This window comes from Sorex araneus, chromosome 2 (assembly GCF_027595985.1).
Source record: "Sorex araneus isolate mSorAra2 chromosome 2, mSorAra2.pri, whole genome shotgun sequence".
In the NCBI taxonomy this organism is placed as follows: domain Eukaryota; kingdom Metazoa; phylum Chordata; class Mammalia; order Eulipotyphla; family Soricidae; genus Sorex; species Sorex araneus.
In genome coordinates, this window is record NC_073303.1 from 203011111 (window position 1) to 203029799 (window position 18689).

Genomic DNA, 18689 nt, shown 5'->3' on the forward strand with positions numbered 1-18689 from the left:
ATGGATTTGAAGAAGCCCTGAGGAGAATCAGGCCAGGCCTGACATCTCTGGTTTTCAGGATGTGATGCACATCCTCTTGGGTCATAGAGAGAGAGAGAGAGAGAGACAGAGAGACAGAGAGACAGAGAGACAGAGACAGAGAGACAAAGAGGGAGAGACAGAGACAGAGAGAGACAGAGAGAGACAGAGAGAGACAGAGACAGAGAGAAGAGAGAAGAGAGAGAGACAGAGAGACAGAGACAGAGAGAGACAGAGACAGAGAGACAGAGACAGAGAGACAAAGAGGGAGAGACAGAGACAGAGAGACAGAGACAGAGAGAGACAGAGACAGAGAGACAGAGACAGAGAGACAAAGAGGGAGAGACAGAGACAGAGAGAGACAGAGAGAGAGAGACAGAGAGAGACAGAGACAGAGAGAAGAGAGAGACAGAGAGACAGAGACAGAGAGACAAGGAGGGAGAGACAGAGACAGAGAGAGACAGAGAGAGAGGGATCTGACGGCACTGCCTAAAAGAGAAGCATTCAGACCCTCTGCAGTCTGCGGGTCAGGCTGAGAGGGGGGAAACTGAGGCCCCCCTCCTGTCCTGTAGCTTAGAGTCAGAAGAGGCCAATGCAAACACACCCGGGAAAGCCAGAAGGGTCAAGGGCTGGCGAGAGACCACAGTGGGCGGCCACTTGCCTTGCTTGCAGCTGGCCGGGGTGGGTCCCAGAGCCCCAGAGGGCCCCCTGGCCCACCAGGAGGGGCCCCTGCACACTGGGCCAGAAGCCAGCCCTGAGGAGGGCCAGGTAGGGCCCTAACAAACAAAAGCACACACCTTTTTAAGAAAGGGGGATCAGGTGGGAGAGGGAGAGCCCGCCACTCCCTGCTCCCTTCACCCCTGCATCAGGGGCAGTGCAGGGGGCGCCCTGCACACTTACAGAGCTGGAAAGCCCTTGGACGTCACTGCAGCTGACCACCAACAAGGGAGGAGGCAACCCCAAACAACCCCAGCACCCCCCAGCACAGGGGAGCATCCAGCGCGTGGGATCTTGCTCTTCGTTTGGGGCTTTGGTGGTGGTGCTCAGGACTGATTCCTCTTTTTGTGCTGGGGGGTCACCCTGGCAGTGCTCAGGGAATCTGCAGTGCTAAGTATGAAACCAGGGTCATACTGCTGAAAAAGAGGCGAGCACCGTGCACAGAGCCAGGGCCAGCCGCATGCAAGGGGAGAGCTGTGCCAGGAAGCCAGGGCCAGCCGCATGCAAGATGAGCACCGTGCACGGAGTCAGGGTCAGTTGCATGCAAGATGAGCACCTTGCATGGAGCCAGGGCCAGCCCCATGCAAGGTAGCATCTTCCCCGCTGTCCTACCTCTCTGCCTGCTCTAGTTTGAAGAAAGAGGCAGGGCAGTGCTAGGATCTAACATTTCTGGACCAAGTCTTTCCAAACATCCACCTCAGCGACACCCCCCACCCCCTCTCCAGAGCCGCCTGTCCGTCAGCAGCTGGAGCAGAGTTTCCCTCCTGGAACCTGGGGGGTGACCCCCCCAAGAAGCACCTCGCTGGGTGTTCACAAAGCAGAGTGGTGGGCAGGATGGGGTTACTGGAACCTTCCATCCTGTCTGCCCTATCTTATTTCAGCGTTCAGCCCAGGGAAATGCGACTTTGATTTGGGGGGTCTTTTCTGAGCAGTAGAGAAGACCAAGCCCAGAGGGCCGGGGGAGAAGCGGGGAGAAGGTCTGGGCGCGGCCCTCTGGGAGGTGAAGAGTTAAGCCTGTGCAGGTGAGCTGGTGGAGCTCCCCAGGTGATGCCAGGGGGAGCCCCAGGTCCCTGCCGCCCAGACAGGGAGCTAGTGGCTCTGGCTTCCTCCTGGAATGACACGGGAAGGTCAGCCGGCTGCTGCTGGGGCTGCCACCCCCAGGGGGCCTGGGGACGACTCCCCTGCCCAGTGGGAAGGAGGTTTGCAAATGTGTCCTTAGCGCCCTCGCCCCCCATTCCCCGCCCCGCCCTTCCTCCTTCCTCTGCATCTTCGAGATTTCCAAATATTGCCAGGAAACCAGCGCTCCCTTGGTGGGCTGGGAACAAAGCGCCCCAGCCGGCCTGCCGGCGTCCCTGGGGGGCTTCCCGGGAGGCAGGGTCTCCGGAAAAGGCTGCCGGGGTCCCGTGAGCCCAGCCCAGCCCGAAGCTCCCCTCCCAGGCACGGAGCCGCTCTGCTGAAAGCCTGGCGTGGTGGCCGGGCCTCTGCCGCCCACTAGTGTCCCCAGGCAGAGACACAGTGAGCAGGCAGGTAACAGCACCCCCTCAGGCTCCCGGGCCAGGCCGGAGCTGGCCAGCAGCAGCAGGCAGCACGCACGGGGGCGGCAGCCAGGAAAAGGCCCCGCGGGGACACGGCACGGCACGGGCCTGGGGCTGGGCAGCATTCCAGAGCAGAGCCACGGGCCGGCGGACCTCAGGCCAAGTGGCCGGCGGGGGTTTCACTGTCCCCGAGAGAACCCCCAGGCCCCTCCCCAATCTCATCGGACAATTTGGTGAAATCTGTGACGATTCTGTGAAATTTGATTGCCATCGATTTTGCAAATGTGTCCACTGAGCAATCCCCAATTTGCTTTTCAGATCGAAATTCCAGCCTCTCCCGGAGTCCACAGGTAGGTCTTGCTGTTCAGGTGAGTGTCTCTGTGTCTCCGTCTCTGCCCCTGCCCCCGAGTTTCACCGCACAGAGCTGTGGACTCTCCCAGAGACACACCAGCACACACCCCAGCCCGCAGCCCGGCACATCCGTGATAAGATGCTCTGACAGCTGCCCAGAGGCCTGGGGACCAAGCTGGACCGCTTTCTTTTTTTAGACAAGCCATTTCCCCGCGAGTGGGCTGCCTGGACCCCTGTCTAGACTCCCCGGCTCTCCGGGCGACAGAGGGCTAGGGTCACACCCCCGAAGGGCGTCCAGCAGTGCACACAGAGGCAGCGACAGGCTGGCATTTAGCAAAGGTCGGCCCGGCATTCTGGGTGCCTGCAGAGGCCTCGGTTTGGGGCAGGAGAGACCGTGAGATGTTCGCTGCCCCCTAAAATCCTAGGCTCGGACTCCAATCTGCGTCCGGAACCCAGGGGAGGCGGGGGAGGGGAGGGGAGGGGGGCCCAATCCTATTCACCTCACAACGTTTTCCACTTTCAGACACTCGGCACAAATCCAATGACAATCATCCCCAAGTCCTCAAGGTGCCTGGCGCGACCAAGCTCCATCTCTCCACTTAAATGAAATCCCAAGTTGATGGCATCCGATTCCCAGGGGAGAGGGCCCGAGAAGACAGCCCCCCACCCACCCGGGGCCCAGGCACACGGGCCCCCTCCCCCAGCCAAGCACCTCGGTCTCCCCTAAAATGGCCCAGCTGCCATGGCTCCCGGGAAGATCATGTGAAGGACACGTGCCGGCCCGGAGAGCTGCAGGCGGCTGGGAAATGGATGCTCTCGGACGGACGCTGCTTCCCAGGGCTGCACCCCTCTGCTTCCCGCCACCGGGCTAGAAGGGGCGGCTCAGGGGGGAGCCCGCACGGGTGACGGAGAGCAAACGGGGAGCCTGAAAACGCCCCGGGGGTGGGCATGCTCAGGGTGGAGGTCCGTCTCTGGGAGCTGGACTGAAGGCTCCTTGGAGGATTCCTGTTTCCATAGGAGCACAGAGCAAGGAGTCGGCCCCAGGCGCTGGCTGCACCTGATGAGGTGAGGTCATTCATTCACGCTCCCCTTTCTCCCCCTGGCCACGCTGCTGCCTGCGGCCTGCCCAGCGCTGATCTCCCGGAGGGAAAAACGGCATCAGAGCAGCAAGAGGCGCGGCGGCTACCGGGAGGATGCAGGCCCCGGGGGGGGCGGGGCTGCCGGCACCTCAAAATAGCAAAGAGCACCCCCAAAAACACACAATCATCTGCACATGTGCGGCTTCTTATTATTTTTTTATTTAAAAGCCATGTCAGACATGTTGATGGAGGCCCAGCCCAGGCAGCCCGGGGTTCGTAGCCCTAGTTCCCGCGCCAGGCAGGACTCGCTCCAAATTAAGGCAGCCCAAGAGCCGGCCCTGTGTAAACCTCGATGCTGCATCTGAAAACATGGTCTCCTAGAGGGAGGGAGGAGGCCTTTCGGCACGCAGTTCTGAAGCACGGTCTCAGGAACAGAGAATGTGAACCGGCACTGATTTTCTCTGGACAAGGTGGACAGTGTCCCATCCTGGGCACACGGGGGGCATGAGATGTCACACCTTCACAAACGATGGGAAGCCGTCTCCCCTCCCCGCCGCCCAAACAGCTCTCCCGACAGACTCTCTCCCATCGGGTCCTCTAGAGAGGGTCACTTTTACGTAAGAGTCCCACGGCACAGAATCAGAACATACGATACAACCACGCAAACACGCAGTTGCAGGCACCATCTCTTCCTGACACTGTAAGACCCACAGTCTGCACAGCGGCGCTGAGCACGACCATCAATCAACACCGGAGGGGCTGCGCACGGCACGCTGACCCCCAGGCCCAGCCGAGGGACTCAGACATGGTTTATATAACAAGAAGAGATTGCTGTGTTTTAGACGATTTTCCCATTAAACATGCTTTTATAATTTCCTTAGCAGGAAAATGATTTTTTTTTTAAATAACACACACACAGAACATCTCCATATCAGGCTGGTACCAGAAATTCTTGTGTGCTATTTTTATCATGTGTAACTGTGAAATAGCAAAAAAAAAAAAAAAAATTGCTGATTGACAAGGCGATGTCCCAGCTCTTCTGTCATCTCGAGGCATCCACCCCGAGGCGGGTGGGCATGACACTCCATCTCACCAGCGAGGCCTTCTGGGAGAATCCCCGGAGACCACCCTGCCAGGTGAGCTAGGCCCGAATGGCTGGGCTGTAGCAGCAATTTTCTAGGCATGTCAATGGCCCAGTGGCCTCCCCGGCTCCCCACGTTAGCTAAAGCAGGGCTCCCCCTCTCCCCGAGCCCCTGCCGCAGCCTGTGGAGAGGCTGAGGGTCCCTGGGAGAGGGGGGTGTCTTGTGGGAACTTGGGCCACCCTTTCCCAAGGAAATCTGGGGATGAAAGTTTGGAACAGTCGCTGGCGGCTCTGGGAGAGAGAGAGCCGGTGTCATTTCCCCGCTCCTTTCCGGAGCAGCCCCGTCGTCCCCCAGCCACCTCTGCTCAGCCATTTGTTTTTCAATGGGCCCAGCCTCTGGCCGGCGGTGCGGAGAGATTCCTGAAATAGGCTCTGGGTAGGCAGAGCCCAGGGCCGCCTGCTGCATCTTCTAGGAAAATCTCAGCCCAGCGCCTGCCCGGGATTGCTGTGGGTTTCTGGTATTTTCTCCCAGGGCCACACACGGCCCCTCTCCCCTCCACCCCCACCCCCCCCCCCACCCCGCTCCTCTGTCTCCAGGAAGAGAATTCTGCTTCATGGTTTCATTTTAGCTGCCAGCCAGTCACACATCTTTATGATGCAGAAATCTGAACGGGGAATTTAAACTGTAGCTACTCCCCGGCAATGCCAGACGCTGACGACTTCCTCTCGCACCCGCCGAGGGGAAGCCATTCATACATGTAAGTTCATATTTACGCGGTGGCGGGGGCAGAGAAGCCGGGAGCGGGCACACTCGCTGATTGCGCCTGACTCACTGAGCAGCAGGAGCTTCGCAAAGACCCGGGCAGGAAGCCTTGCCGGAGAGGAGACCCGGGGGCAAGGAGGAAGGAAGGCGACGCCAGATCGGCACCCACCCCGTCCATTTTTTTTTTTACAACTATACAGGTGTTTTTTTTTTTAATGTGTTCCCATTGCAGATGATGTAATGCTTATCAATGCATATTGTTCCATAAATGACTGGAGAAGTGGATACTACCCAGAAAAAAAAAATTTAAAACGGGGGGTGGGGGGGGGGTTAGAGTTGGAAGGACAGATTTTCCTAAGGACTGCCTTAGACAAATTCTGCCAGAGACAAATTGCAGCAGAATTGAGATCAGATGTAAAAAGCCCAGGACGCCTTGAATCCGGAGGCAAATTCTCTTAATTGACCTTCCACCTGCCGGCCCTTGCCATGGCGCGTCCTCTGAGGGTGGATGCATGCAAGGAGCGATCCGGCCTTCCCACCCGCCCCCCCCCACACACCCCGCAGCCTCCCCAAAACCTGGTTTATTCCGGATGAGACAGCTGCCTAGGACAGGAGTTAGGCGCCAATCTGTCACTTTGCTAGGTAAGCTCCTTTAAATGATTACAGAGCAATTTTTCCACCCGGGGCCTCCTTCCCCGATGCCTCGCCTCCCCCGAAGAAATTAAAATGTTCTGTCTATTTTTAAAACCCGAGCACGGAAAATATAAACACAGATAAGGAGGGGAAAAGGAGAGACTCCAACGGGGAAATGCATCCAGCACCCCCCCACCACCTTCACCGCCGCCACCACCACCACCACCACCGCACACCCCAACATACACACACGCGCGCGCACATACACACACGCGCACACACACACACACACACCCGCACACGCACACGCCAGGTCCATGCCAGCCACGGATCCCGACCGCCAAGGCTCACCATTCGCGAAGCTCTGGAACAAGGAGAGGGCCAGTATCCACATGCCCCTGTGTGCCCCGGCCTCCCGCCAGCGACGCGCCGGCCTCGCCCCCCGCGCTGCGCCCGGCCCGGCCGCCCGCGCGCCACCTGCCCGCCGCCCGGTCCCGGGGCTGCGCGGGCACCTGCTCCCGGGCGCCGCGCCCCCCGCTGCGGCCAGCGCGGGCCTGGGGGCTGCAGCCCAGGTGCGCCGCGGGCTCAGGGGGCCGCCGGCAGGTCGGCAGGTGCGCAGAGCCGCCCGCGCGGGCCTGAGCTCATCCCGGGCGCGCCCCGCAGCGAGCGCGCAGCCTCAGCCCCCGGCGCCGGGCGCGCTCATCTTCGCTGCCCGCGGCCCGGGTGGCGCGGGGCGGCGGCGGGGACCCCTCCCCTGCCTCTGGCCGCTGGGGCGCTCTGCAGTCTTCCCGCGGCCGCCGAGAGGTGCGGCGGGCGGGAGCGGGGCGCGCGCGGCCCCCGCGCAGTCACGCACGGGCGCCCGGCGGGCTCGTGTCCACGCAGCGCGGGCCGCGGGGCCGGGCCGGGGGCCGGGTGTCCGCGCGAGGGGCGCGCGGCGGCGGCGGCCCCGGCGCTGGCGGGCGGGCGGCGGGGGGCGCGGGGGCGGTCGCCCCGGCGGCTGGCACGGGCTGCTCGGGGCCGGGCGCGAAGGCGGCGGCGGCTCGGGCTCGGGAATGGCCACACGGCGCACGCACCCGCCCCGGGGAAGGCTCGCGCGTCAGAGTCACTCCGGCACCGCGCCGCGCCCGCACAACTGCGGGAGGCGCTCCTGCCCGGCGCTTCTGCGCGCGGCGGCCGGCGCTCACGTGCAAATCGGCGCGGGCTCCGGGGGGCGGGGGGCGTCGCCCAGCTCCCGTCACTTGGCAGAGGGGCCGGCGGGGCTGGGGACCCCGGACGGCGCCGGCACGCAGGGCCCACCCCCGCCCCAGGGCTGGGAAGGGGCACGGGTGGGGGGCAGGGGGCCGGGTGCGGGGGTCTGGGTGGGGGGGCCCGTGAGCCTGCTTCCCGGGCCCCGTCCGCCGGCTCCTGGGGCCCCGGCACATCCCTCAAGGGGAACCAGCGCAGACCCACGGGCACAGCGAATGCTGAAGCAGAAACAAAATGGTGTTTTACCAGCGCCGGGCACAAGATGGCCAGGCCCCGCGCACGGGGTCCAGCTGAGCTGGCGAGGCGGCCCCTCCTGCCAGGCTCTGCAGCTGCAGGTGGTCACGTGCCGCCGCCCACTCAGGACAGCAGGCCGGGCCTTGCCCTGCCACCCGCCCCTCGGCCCCTCCAGGAGGCTTTGCAGGCAGGGCTGGGGCGCCTCTCCAGTGCCCCCAGCACTGGGCGGGCAGCGGGCAGGGCATAGGGCCTCTCCGCCTGCCGTACCCCCTCACCCCGCCATTCCCCCATTGACAAATTCCCAGCCCCGCCCTGAGCCGGGAGCGGGCACGCATCAGAGGTGGATGCGTGCCGCCCTGCGAGCCCTGGGGTACCCGGGTGCACGGCCCACCACCAGCACCCGGGCAGCTCTGTGTGGTATGTTTCGGGGGTCTGGGGCCACACCTGGTGGTGCTCAGGGCTGACTCCTGGCGCTGTGCTCAGGGCTGACTCCAGGCAGGGTTCTGGGGCCCGTCCATATGTGGTGACAGGGCTTGAACCCGGGTTGAAGGCATGCAAGGACAGCACCTCAGCTGCGGGCATTTCTCTGCTTCCAGTCCTGCCTGTCGCCGGCCCTGAGGGCTTCAGAGTCTGTCCTGCCACACTGTCTGTGGAATGTGCCCCAGCCAGGCTGGGATTGGCGCTTCAGGGACCCATCCCGAATCACCCCTGGGTGAGCGCGCTGCCGTCGAACCCCCATGCACACCCCAACCCCGGCGCCAGGGAGCCAGGGTAGAAGGCGGAGTTGTGGCTACCTTGCCCCACAACACCCAGGTGCCACCTGAGAGGACGCAGCTGAGAATGCATGGTCCAGGGGTGCCGGCAGGGGTGCCAGGAGTGGGAAACGGGGTGGGCCAGGCAGCCCAGGACCCCTCCAAAGCAAGTGGCAGGAGGCCTTGGGGGCACACAGGGATGCAGCCTGTTTTCAAAAACCAGTAAGAGCAGATGGTGTTGGCCTTGCACGGGGCAGACCCAGATTTGATCCCCAGCACCCCAAATGGCGCCGAGCCCATCAGGAGCGATCCCTCAGGCCAGGGCCAGGGGCAAGGCCTGGGCATCACTGGGCACGGCCTCAAGTAAATTTAAAAAAAGAAAAGAAGAATTCCAAGATGGCCACTGCAGAGCGTCTAGCCCCCGGGGCCCTCCTGGAGTCCGAGGGGTCTGAGCACACGCCCCCATAAAGCCAAGCCGCACGGGCAGAAAGGGTTAACGACCCAGACCGGCCAGGGGAGCCTCCAACCCATTTTCCCACCATATTTTTAGAATGTGTTCCCACAGCAAGGACAGACGTAGGGAGGGAACACGGGGGCCGGGGCAGGTGTGTGCACATAAACGTGGACACCCGGATGAGACACACTCCCACGGGGAAGTCAGCGGGAGAGATCCCAGCTGGGTGCTGGCTCTGTATCCCCGGCCACACGTATGATCCCTGAGCCCTGCGGAAGTGCTCCCTGAGCACAGAGCCAGGAGTAAGCCCAGAGCACTGCCCCAACACCACGTCCATTTGTATTAATTTATTTTGGCTTTGGCGGTCACACCCAGCGATGCTCAGGGGTTACTCCTGGCTCTGCTCTCAAGAATCATGCCTGGAGGTGCTCGGGGGACCCAATGGGCTGCCGGGACCTAGCCCGGGTCGGCCACGTGCAAGGCAAACGCCAAACAAATCCTTTGTTTTAACAAAATGCTGGCACAGGCTAACGCAGGACGAACAGGGCCTTGCTCGAGAGCCTGTCTAAAGGCAGCCGGCCCGGAAGCCACAGTCAGGAACACCAAGTGTCACCGGGGCGGGTCGTCAAACCTCCCCAATTCCGAGCTCCAGGGCAGAGTTTGCCACTGGGGTCTGGGACGTTTGATCCCAACAGCTTCTGGAGGCCCAGAGCCCTGCCCTCCCGGCCAGAGCTCGGTCACCACTCGGGCTCGGGCCTCAGGAGTTGGAGTTTGCTCCCTCCCCCGCCCACCGGAGTTCGAGCTGCTGGACACTGCCTGGGCCTGACCGCAGGCTGCATACAGTGCTCTGCGTGGCACGGGCCTTTCTGGAAGCCTCCCCACGCGGACGCCAAGGGGGGAGACTTTCCAAAGTGGGGGCGGGGACAGGTAACAGTCTCCGAGCAGTGGTCAGCGTCCGGGCCCGGGCCCCCGGGGCTCCTGTGGGCCCAGAAGATCAACCTTTGATAGGACCCCCCACCCCGAGGGCGCCCGCCCACACACGACCTTCCTCTTCACAGAGGGGCCCTTGGGCGCCCACCGGAAGGAGGCTGGTTCAGCCAGGCCTGTTGGGGAAGCGACGGCGCTCGCCCTGGCAACAGCAGGTTGAGCCGGTGTCTCTGAAGGGTGGCCCTGTGCCGAGCAGGGCTGGGGACTGTGCAGGTGGCTGGGGGCCAGGACGGAGGCAGGGCCAGCAGGAGCCTGCGGAGAGTTCATTCTGACCCAGACAGCACCAGCGTGGGCGTCCAAGGTGGGTGACTTGGGTACCCCGTGTCCTGGCATCGTGCCTCAGAACTCGGCATGGGGCTCTTCGTGGGACTGGGTGGGGGGGTCCTGGGCTCCCCTGGGCATGTGGGCACCTCACTCCCCACTCTGCATGCCCGTCTCAGACACGTGTTCCTGGTGTATGATGTGTTTGGTGTGTATGGTGTGTTTTATGCCCGCATGTGTGTGAGAGCCCGGCAAGCTACCGAGAGTCTCCCGCCCACACGGCAGAGCCTGGCAAGCTCCCAGGGGCGTATTCGATTTGCCAAAAACAATAACAAGTCTCACAACGGAGACGTTACTGGTGCCTGCTCGAGCAAATCGATGAACAATGGGACAACAGTGACACTGTGTGAGATGTGTACTGTGTATTATGTATGCATTTGTATGTGCTGTGTAGTATGTGGGAATACGTGTGGCATGTTGTATGTGTGGTCTGAGCGTGGTGTGTGTATGTGGGGGGGTGGAATATGTGTGGCATGTCACCATACTCAGGGGGACTTGCCTCACCCAGCACCACTCAGCTGCTCTGCGAATTTCCTCTGCAGCTTGCTGTGACCCTATTTCCAAACAGACAGGGGCATATTCTGAGCTGGGGGTGGGGGGGGCAGGGGACGGGGGAGGGTTTAATGTGGCATTCAGGAGAGACAAATTCAGCCCAGAAGAGGCCCCAAGGTGCCAGCACCCGAAGGCAGAGGGCAGCAGGATTTCCCCTTGAAAAGAGGGGCCCTTGGGTGAGGGCCCAGGGTCTGGCAGGGTCCCCAACTCAGAGGCACAGAGCCTGTTCTCTTGGGTGGGGGGCCCAGGGTCTGGCGGGGTCCCCGACTCAGAGGCACAGAGCCTGTTCTCCTGGGTGGGGGGCCCAGGGTCTGGCGGGGTCCCCGACTCAGAGGCACAGAGCCTGTTCTCCTGGCGCCCTGCTCCTTCCCTGGGGACAGGAAACCTCCCTTCCTGCTCCATGGACAGCGAGACCTGGAGAAGGCCAGCATGTGCCAGGGGTTCGGGCATGGGGAAGACACTGGCCTGGAGCATCAGCGTGTGCCCTGGCCCAGAGGGAACGTGTATGCCTGTGTGAGTTGTGTGAGATGTGTATTCATGTGTGTTGTGTTTGGTGTTGAGACTGAAGCGGTCATCGAAGCCCTAGCCAGACAGGGCATGCAAACTCAGCACATCGGGATCCTCCTCCAGCTGTATTGTGGATTCACCACCAGGATCTCACCATTCTACAAGGAAGTGATCATTGACATAAAGAGAGGGGTGTGGCAGGGTGATACCATTTCACCGAAACTCTTCAGTGCCACCCTCAAGAACATCATGTGATGACTGGAATGGGAAGGAATGGGAGTGAAGATAGACAGTCGGCAACTACATTACCTCCACTTCGCTGATGACATCGTTCTCATAACACCAAACATTAGCCAAGCGGCACAAATGCTGGCCGACTTCGACCATGAGTGTGGAAAGGTCGGACTGCAGCTGAATCTCAACAAGACAACATTCATGAAAAATGAACTAGTCCCTGAAGCTCCATTTGCTCTCAATGGAACGAACGTCTCCGAATGCAGCAGCTATGTGTACCTGGGTCAAGAAATCAACATGAGGAACAACTTGGCACCAGAACTGTGCAGGAGGAAGAGAGCAGCATGAAATGCCTTCAAGAGCGTCAAAGAAGTGGTTAAGAGGACGAAGGACCTCCGACTCCGGGCACATCTTTTCAACTCCACCGTTCTTCCTGCACTAACATATGCCTCAGAGACCTGGGCCCTACAAAAACAGGATGAGAATGTTATTCGGGTATCCCAAAGAGGAATTGAAAGAGCTATGCTTAGGAGTATCACGTTTCACTCAAGTGAGAGAAGGAATCCGGAGTTCCGACCTCCATCGACGGTCAAGAATCAGGGACGCTGTCGTTTGCCAAGGCGTCAAAAATCAAATGGGCCAGACCACGTAATGCGATTCAGAGATGACCGCTGGACTAGAGCTGTTACCGACTGGATTCCATGGGACCTCAAAAGATTGTGTGGCTGCCCACCAATGAGATGGTCAGACTTCTTTGTCAAGACCCTGAATGAACGGTTTGAGGCTCTTCCTGTTCCTGGAGCAAGCAGATACTATTGGGCTACACTTGCACCGACAGGGACAAATGGAGACGTTACTGGCACCCACTCAAGCAAATTGACGATCAACAGGACAAGTGATACAAGTGTTTGGTGTACATATATGGTGTGTATGTGTGGCCCATGTGTGCTGTGTATGTGCGAATAGAATATGCGTGATATGTGAGATGTGTGGGTGCTTGGTGTTCACATGCATGTTTACATGCTGTTGTTTTGGAGTATGTATTGCATCATGTGTATGCTGTGAGAGATAGGTATGCACATGCATGTGTGTGTGACATATATTATTTATGTGCCCTACGTGAGATTTGTATGTGATTTGTGAGATATATGTTTAAGTGCATGTGTATAAAATGTGAAGTAATCCAGAAAAAATATATATAAATTGGGACTGGAGAGATAGCACAGTGGGTAGGGCATTTGCCTTCCACACGGCCGACCCGGGTTCAATTCCCAGCATCCCATATGGTCCCCTGAGCACTGCCAGGAGTAATTCCTGAGTGCATGAGCCAAGAGTGACCCCTGAGCATCACTGGGTGTGACCCCCCAAAAAAACACCAAAAAGTGAAGTAATTATGTGTGCATGTTTGTGTGTGAGACATACATAGGTGCTTTCATATATGCAATTGTATTCTGTGAGGCACACATGTGCATGCATGTAAGGATGTACACTATGTGTGAGGTATATGTATACTTATTTATGCATTTTGTGATGTATATATATGTATGGTATGAGGTAATTGTGTGCAATGTATGTGCTGTATGAGGGCATAAGTGTATGTATATGGTTAGTGTGTGGTCTCTATGTGTTACATGTGTACATACCTGCATTTGTGATGTATATATGTATGTAATGTTTGTGCTGTGTGAGGTATAAAGTATGGTACACATGTGTGTTTGTGTATGAGGAATAAATAAGTTATGTGTATGCACATGCATTATTATGCTTTTGTGTGTGTATATATTGTGTGTATTTATATTTTTGTGTGTACGGTGTGAGAACTATATATGTGTGCATGCACATGTGAATGGTGTGAGGAGTGTATGTTTATATGTGTCTGTGGTATGTGAGTTGTGTAACTGAGTGTTGAGTGTTAGGTATATATGTACATACCTGAAGTAGACTAATCTGTGTGCATGTCTTTTATGTGTGAAGTGAACATGCATGTCAATGTATGTGCAAGGTGTAGGTGTAGTGTGCACATATATGTAACTCTGATGCTTGTGGCATGTGAAATGCAGATAGGTGCACGTATGTGTGCATGTGTGCGAGGTACATGCACATACATGCATGGTGTGGGGGGTGTATGAGGAAGTTGTAGATATGTAGTGTATACAAATGTAGGTGTGTGATTGTAGCATGTGAAATACATAAATGCCATGTGCACACATGGGTGATATATAGTTATGTGCATGTGTATGGTACACAGTTATGTGAGGTATAGGTATGTGCATTGTGTAATGTGTGGAGTGCATGTATGTGCATAGATGTATGAGGTATAAGTATGTGCATGCATGTGTGAAATATAGGATATAGATACATGTGGCACATGCATGTGTGTTTGTATAGAAGCTATAAGTGTGCGCACATATGTGGTCCATGTATATGCATGTGTATGTTTCTAGCTATGTGCACATAAGTGGTGCGTGGTGTGTGTGTGCTTGTGAATGCCTATGTGTGAGTTGTAGGAGTGTGCATGTGTGTGCATGTGAATGCCTGTGTGATTTGTAGGTGTACGTGTATGAGGAATACACATGTGCCTGTGAATGCATGTGTGTAAGTTGTAGGTGTATAAATGTGTGTGCATGTGAGTACATGTATGTGAATTTTCGGTGCGTGTATGTGTGTGTGAATGCCTGTGTGTGAGTTGTAGGTGTGTGTGTGCATGTGTGTGGCAGGACAGGAAGGGGAATTCCACACACAGGGGGACCGCAGAAGGGTGTGAGTTGCAGGAAGTGACATCACTCCACACCGGGGTTCCCAGCGGCTGGGAGGGGTGCAGAGATGGCTGTGCAGGGCCTGTCACCGCCTGGGGTCACTGTGGCATGGGAGCAATGCCAAGGGCAGATGCGCGCAGGCTGACTGGACGGTCACTGACCATGCCGTGGTGCCAGGAGGCTGGCACAGAGCCAGGCCCCACTCCTCACCCTCAGCTGGGAGACAAGTGCTGTCACCACCTGCCGGGGACGGGGGGGGGGGGGGGGAGGGCCTGGAGCATCCCCCGCCCGCTAGGGACAGAGCACAGCCACACCCAGGAAGGACAGGTACCTCTGGAGAGAGGGGTGAGGGAGGAAGGGAGGGGCCAAATGGGGAGGGGAAAGGGGAAGGAGGAGAGAGGGGGGAGGAGGGAGATGGGGAACAGGGGAGGGAGGGCAGAGGAAGGAGGGAGGGAGGGAGGGAGGGAGGGGTAGGGCATGGCCAGGTTCATCCCGGAGCCCCTCAGCGTCGCTGCAGTGGCCGGAGAGTCCCACGGCCCGGGGGGGTGCTCCTAAGCACCACCTGGGTGGCCCCCAGACACAACAGCTTGAACTGGCTTCTCACCTTGAAACAGAAATGAATTTAGAGAAGGACCAACGCGTGCTTCGAAGGGGCAACAATCCCCTCCCTAAACCAGAGGCCGTGTCTACACTGGTTTTCTCCCAAAGCTGGAAAGAAAATGAAAGCAGTGGAAATTTCAACATTGGTGAAAAGCGGGAAAAGACATCACCAGTGGCTCTTTTTTGGTGGTTTTATTTTTAACATATTTTTACAATCTCTATTGAAAACAAACAATAGCAGTAGCAATAATAGTAACAGCGGTAATGCAGTTCCCCTTTACCCCGCCCTCCCTTGGGAACCTTCCCGCCTCAGCGGCCAAAGAGCTCATACTTGCGAGTGTTGGCACAGCTGCACGGCATTACCTACCGGTAGTGGGGTAGCTGGGTCAGGGGAGGAAAAATAAGGGAAGACAACAAGCATGGGGCGTATTTTGAAGCATCCGATCATAAGCGCATTTACCTTCAAAAATGAAAACCCAAGTTAGGTCCCTGGAACCCCATATGTCCCCTAAGCACCACCAGGAGGCAGCCCTGAGCACAGAGCCAGGTGTTATCTTTGAGCACAGAGTCCAGAGCCCATCCTGAGCACAGAGCTGGGAGTCAGCTTTGAGCACAGAGTTCAGAGTCAGTCCTGAGCACAGAGCCAGGAGTCAGTCCTGAGCACAACCAGGTGTGGCCCCGAGCCAAAACCAAATAAGCCCATGACGTGAGGGTTCCAGCACAGGAAGCAGAGGAGAACAGGATGCAGAGGAGACCATAAACCATCAGAGATCTGCAAAGCCAGCCGGGGCAGAACCCTCTGCCTGTGCCACCACCTTGCCCGGGGCAGAGGCCTGGGCTGGGGCTGGGAAGGGAGGGAGCAAGGTGGGAGGAGTTCATGGAAAGAACCCGAGAAGAGGGTGACTGAGCAAGGGCCCTATGGGAGGGTCCCAGCTAAGCGCCATGAAGTGGTGGCAATAGCTCTGAGCTGGCTGCGGGAACCCCCAGCCCGTGGCAATGGCGTGCGCTGGCCACGGGAACCCCCAGCCCCTGACAATGGCATGCATTGGCCACGGGAACCCCCAGCCCATGGCAATGGCGTGCGCTGGCCACGGGAACCCCCAGCCCCCATTCCTGTCCCCTCTGGGTTGGCAGAACCTTTGTATTTCCTGCATTTAGGGTGCCTGCCCTGCACGCAGCGGGCCCCGTTCAGTCCCTGCCTCTGTAGGGTCCCCGAGTACCTCCAGGAGTGAGCACAGGGCTGGGAGGCAGCCCCGAGCACCAGCAGGTGTGGCCCCCCGGCCCCCCAACACAGAGAGATGTATTAACTTTACTCTGGGGAAAGGCCAGGATGAAGTCAGCGCGTAAGAGCTGGCAGGCGCACGGCTGCAGGGCAGACAGAGAAGGCAGGAGACACTCCCGGCCTCGGCCCCAGGATCCCTGCCTGTCTCTGGGCCTGTCGGCAGGGCGTGGGCTCCCACGTCCCCCCCTCCCATCCTCCAGAGCCGTCAGAGTCCCCTGGGCACCAGCTGGGCGCCTTCCTCTGCTCCGAGGTCTGGAACATTCCGGGGGACCAGGGCCAGTGCCCACCTTCTCTCGTCAGAGAGCTGCAGCAAGACCTCAGGGTGCTGGTGTCCCCCAAGCGCCCTGCAGGCTGAGCCTCGGGTGGGGTAGCCGGGACCCAGGCCCGGGGGAGGGGAGAGAAAAGGGGGCAGCCCTGAGGCCTGGGGACGCAGTGGGAGAAGGGACGGAGAATCCAGGACCCCAGCAATGGGGGAATGCAGACAGAGAGGGTCCACTCCCGAGTCCTCTGGAGGGCGTCTGCCTTTCACGCGGCCGACCCGGGCTCCATCCCCGGCATCCCGTAGGGTCCCCAAGCACCACCAGGAGTGATTCCTGAGTGCAGAGCCAGGAGTAACCCCTGAGCAACGCCGGGTGTGACCCAAAAAGCAAAAAAGAAAAACAAACAAACCCCACGTCCTCCTAGAAACCCTTCGGGGACCCACTGGCCCCTGCTTCCCGGGTTCCATTCTCTGCCCTGCTGAACACTGTGTGCCCGAGTGACCACGGACCCCCTTCTGCTGAGGAAGCCCCTCTGGGTCGCTGAATGGGACGGTTGGTCCGCAAGACGGACCACGAGCACTTTATCTGTTGGGATTTCATGGAGCGGCAGCAAACTTTCTGGGTGGATGAGCGCCTCGCCGTTCCCCGCTCCTGGGTGGGCTCGCAAGGTGTCTCCAGCAGGACGTGGGAGGCCACAGAGGAGCCGGCAGGCCTGGCTTGCCCCTCGCCACTGTGACACACCGAGTCTTCTTTTCCAACATGGGTGCAAGAGTCGAGGCAGGAGCGATAGAGAGGCGCCAACCGGTGGCTATACAAACACGTCAGGGGTAGCGGGGGTGGCAGTGGGGGGAGGGTCTTAAAGGAAGCCCTGGCGGGGAAGCAGATGGCAGGCAGGGTCCTCCCCCGAGCCACGTGGCCAGGCCGGGAACCTCGGGGACATCAGGGGCCACTGAGCCACAGCCCCTGAGGCCGGGACATCACCCAGCGACGGACCAGCAAGGCACCACGTGCCCTACGGGAAACGCTAGACCGCGGGGGCACGCCAGCAGGGACCAGCGTGAGGCCAGGACGCAGGCGACCAGGGCCCCAGCCTCCTCCGTGCCTGCCGCCCCACAAGCGTCTCGAGTCTCGGGCACGTTCTTTCGCACGCTGCCCAAGGAACCGCTCGGGAGTGACCCGCCAACCACAGCAGGAGGAGGTCTCAGGCTGTGCCCGGCCCCGAGGCTGCCTCCCGGGCGCCTGCCGTGGGCACCTGGGCACCTGTGAGCTCACCGGACAGAAAACACATGCCCAGGTTCATCCCGTGAGCACCAAGACCCCAGAAGGAAGCTTGGCCCTGCCCTGCTGCTGGGGGTGGAGAGACCCGGGGGCATGGGGGGCGACACCATACACTCGCCGGCCGACTGGGAAGGGGAGGTTTGTAAGAGCACTGTGGCACTGTGGCACTGTCGTCCCGTTGTTCATCGATTCGCTCAAGCGGGCACCAGTAACGTCTCCTTTGTGAGACTTGTTGTTACTCTCTTTGGCATATCGAATACGCCACGGGGAGCTTGCCAGGCTCTGCCGTGTGGACGGGGAACTCTCGGTAGCTTGCCGGGCTCTCGGAGAGGGGCAGAGGAATCGAACCCGGTCAGTCGTGTACAAGGCAAACGCCCTACCCGCTGTGCTATAGCTCCAGTCTGAGCAAAACAAAATAATTTTAAATTTGTAAGAGCTAAACAAAATAATACCCTCAATCTTGGGGCTGGAGCGATAGATAGCATAGCAGGTAGGGCATTTGCCTTGCACGAGGCCAACCCGGGTTCGATTCCCAGCATCCCATATGGTCCCCTGAGCACCGCCAGGAGTAATTCCTGAGTGCATGAGCCAGGAGTAACCCCTGAGCATCGCCAGGTGTGACCCAAAAAGCAAAAAAAATAAAAATAATAATAATTATTATAATACCCTCAATCAGAGGCAGGTGAACAAGTAACAATGCCTGCGGGTACCACCCTCCCCCGGGGCAGAGTGGACAGTCACTGTCCCATTGCCCTGATATGGCACGTGACTGTGGGGGGTGGGAAGGTGGGGGCCACATTGGGCTGTACTCAGGGATTACTCCTGGATCTGTGCTCAGGCATCACTCCTGGCAGTGCTCAAGGGAGCCATATGTGATGGGGGGGGGAGGGTGGGCCTGGGCTCAGCCGCGTCCAGGGCAAGCCCCTTACCCGTGTGCTGTCTCTCTGGCTCAAGACTCGGGCTGGAGACTGTCGAGCCCTCGAGGCTGCAGTTGTGCAGGTTAAGACCCTGGGGTAGTTGGGAGTTGCCGTGAGCTGCAGGGGCAGAACG

At 59.1% G+C, this 18689-nt stretch overlaps 1 protein-coding gene across 3 annotated transcripts in view; it reads right to left on the minus strand.

Annotated features, from left to right (window-relative positions):
- The window catches only part of DSCAM (DS cell adhesion molecule), a 602651-nt gene extending 595637 nt beyond the window's left edge, over nt 1-7014 (minus strand). The window contains exon 1 of one of the 3 annotated variants that reach the window (XM_055127368.1): nt 6529-6687. In XM_055127368.1, coding sequence (XP_054983343.1) covers nt 6529-6571 — 43 coding nt within the window. In that variant the 5' untranslated portion in view covers nt 6572-6687. Of the gene's footprint in view, nt 1-6528 lie in introns of all 3 variants that reach the window. The other 2 variants (XM_055127369.1, XM_055127370.1) reach the window with 2 other exon arrangements.
- Between the last annotated feature and the right edge of the window lie 11675 nt (nt 7015-18689).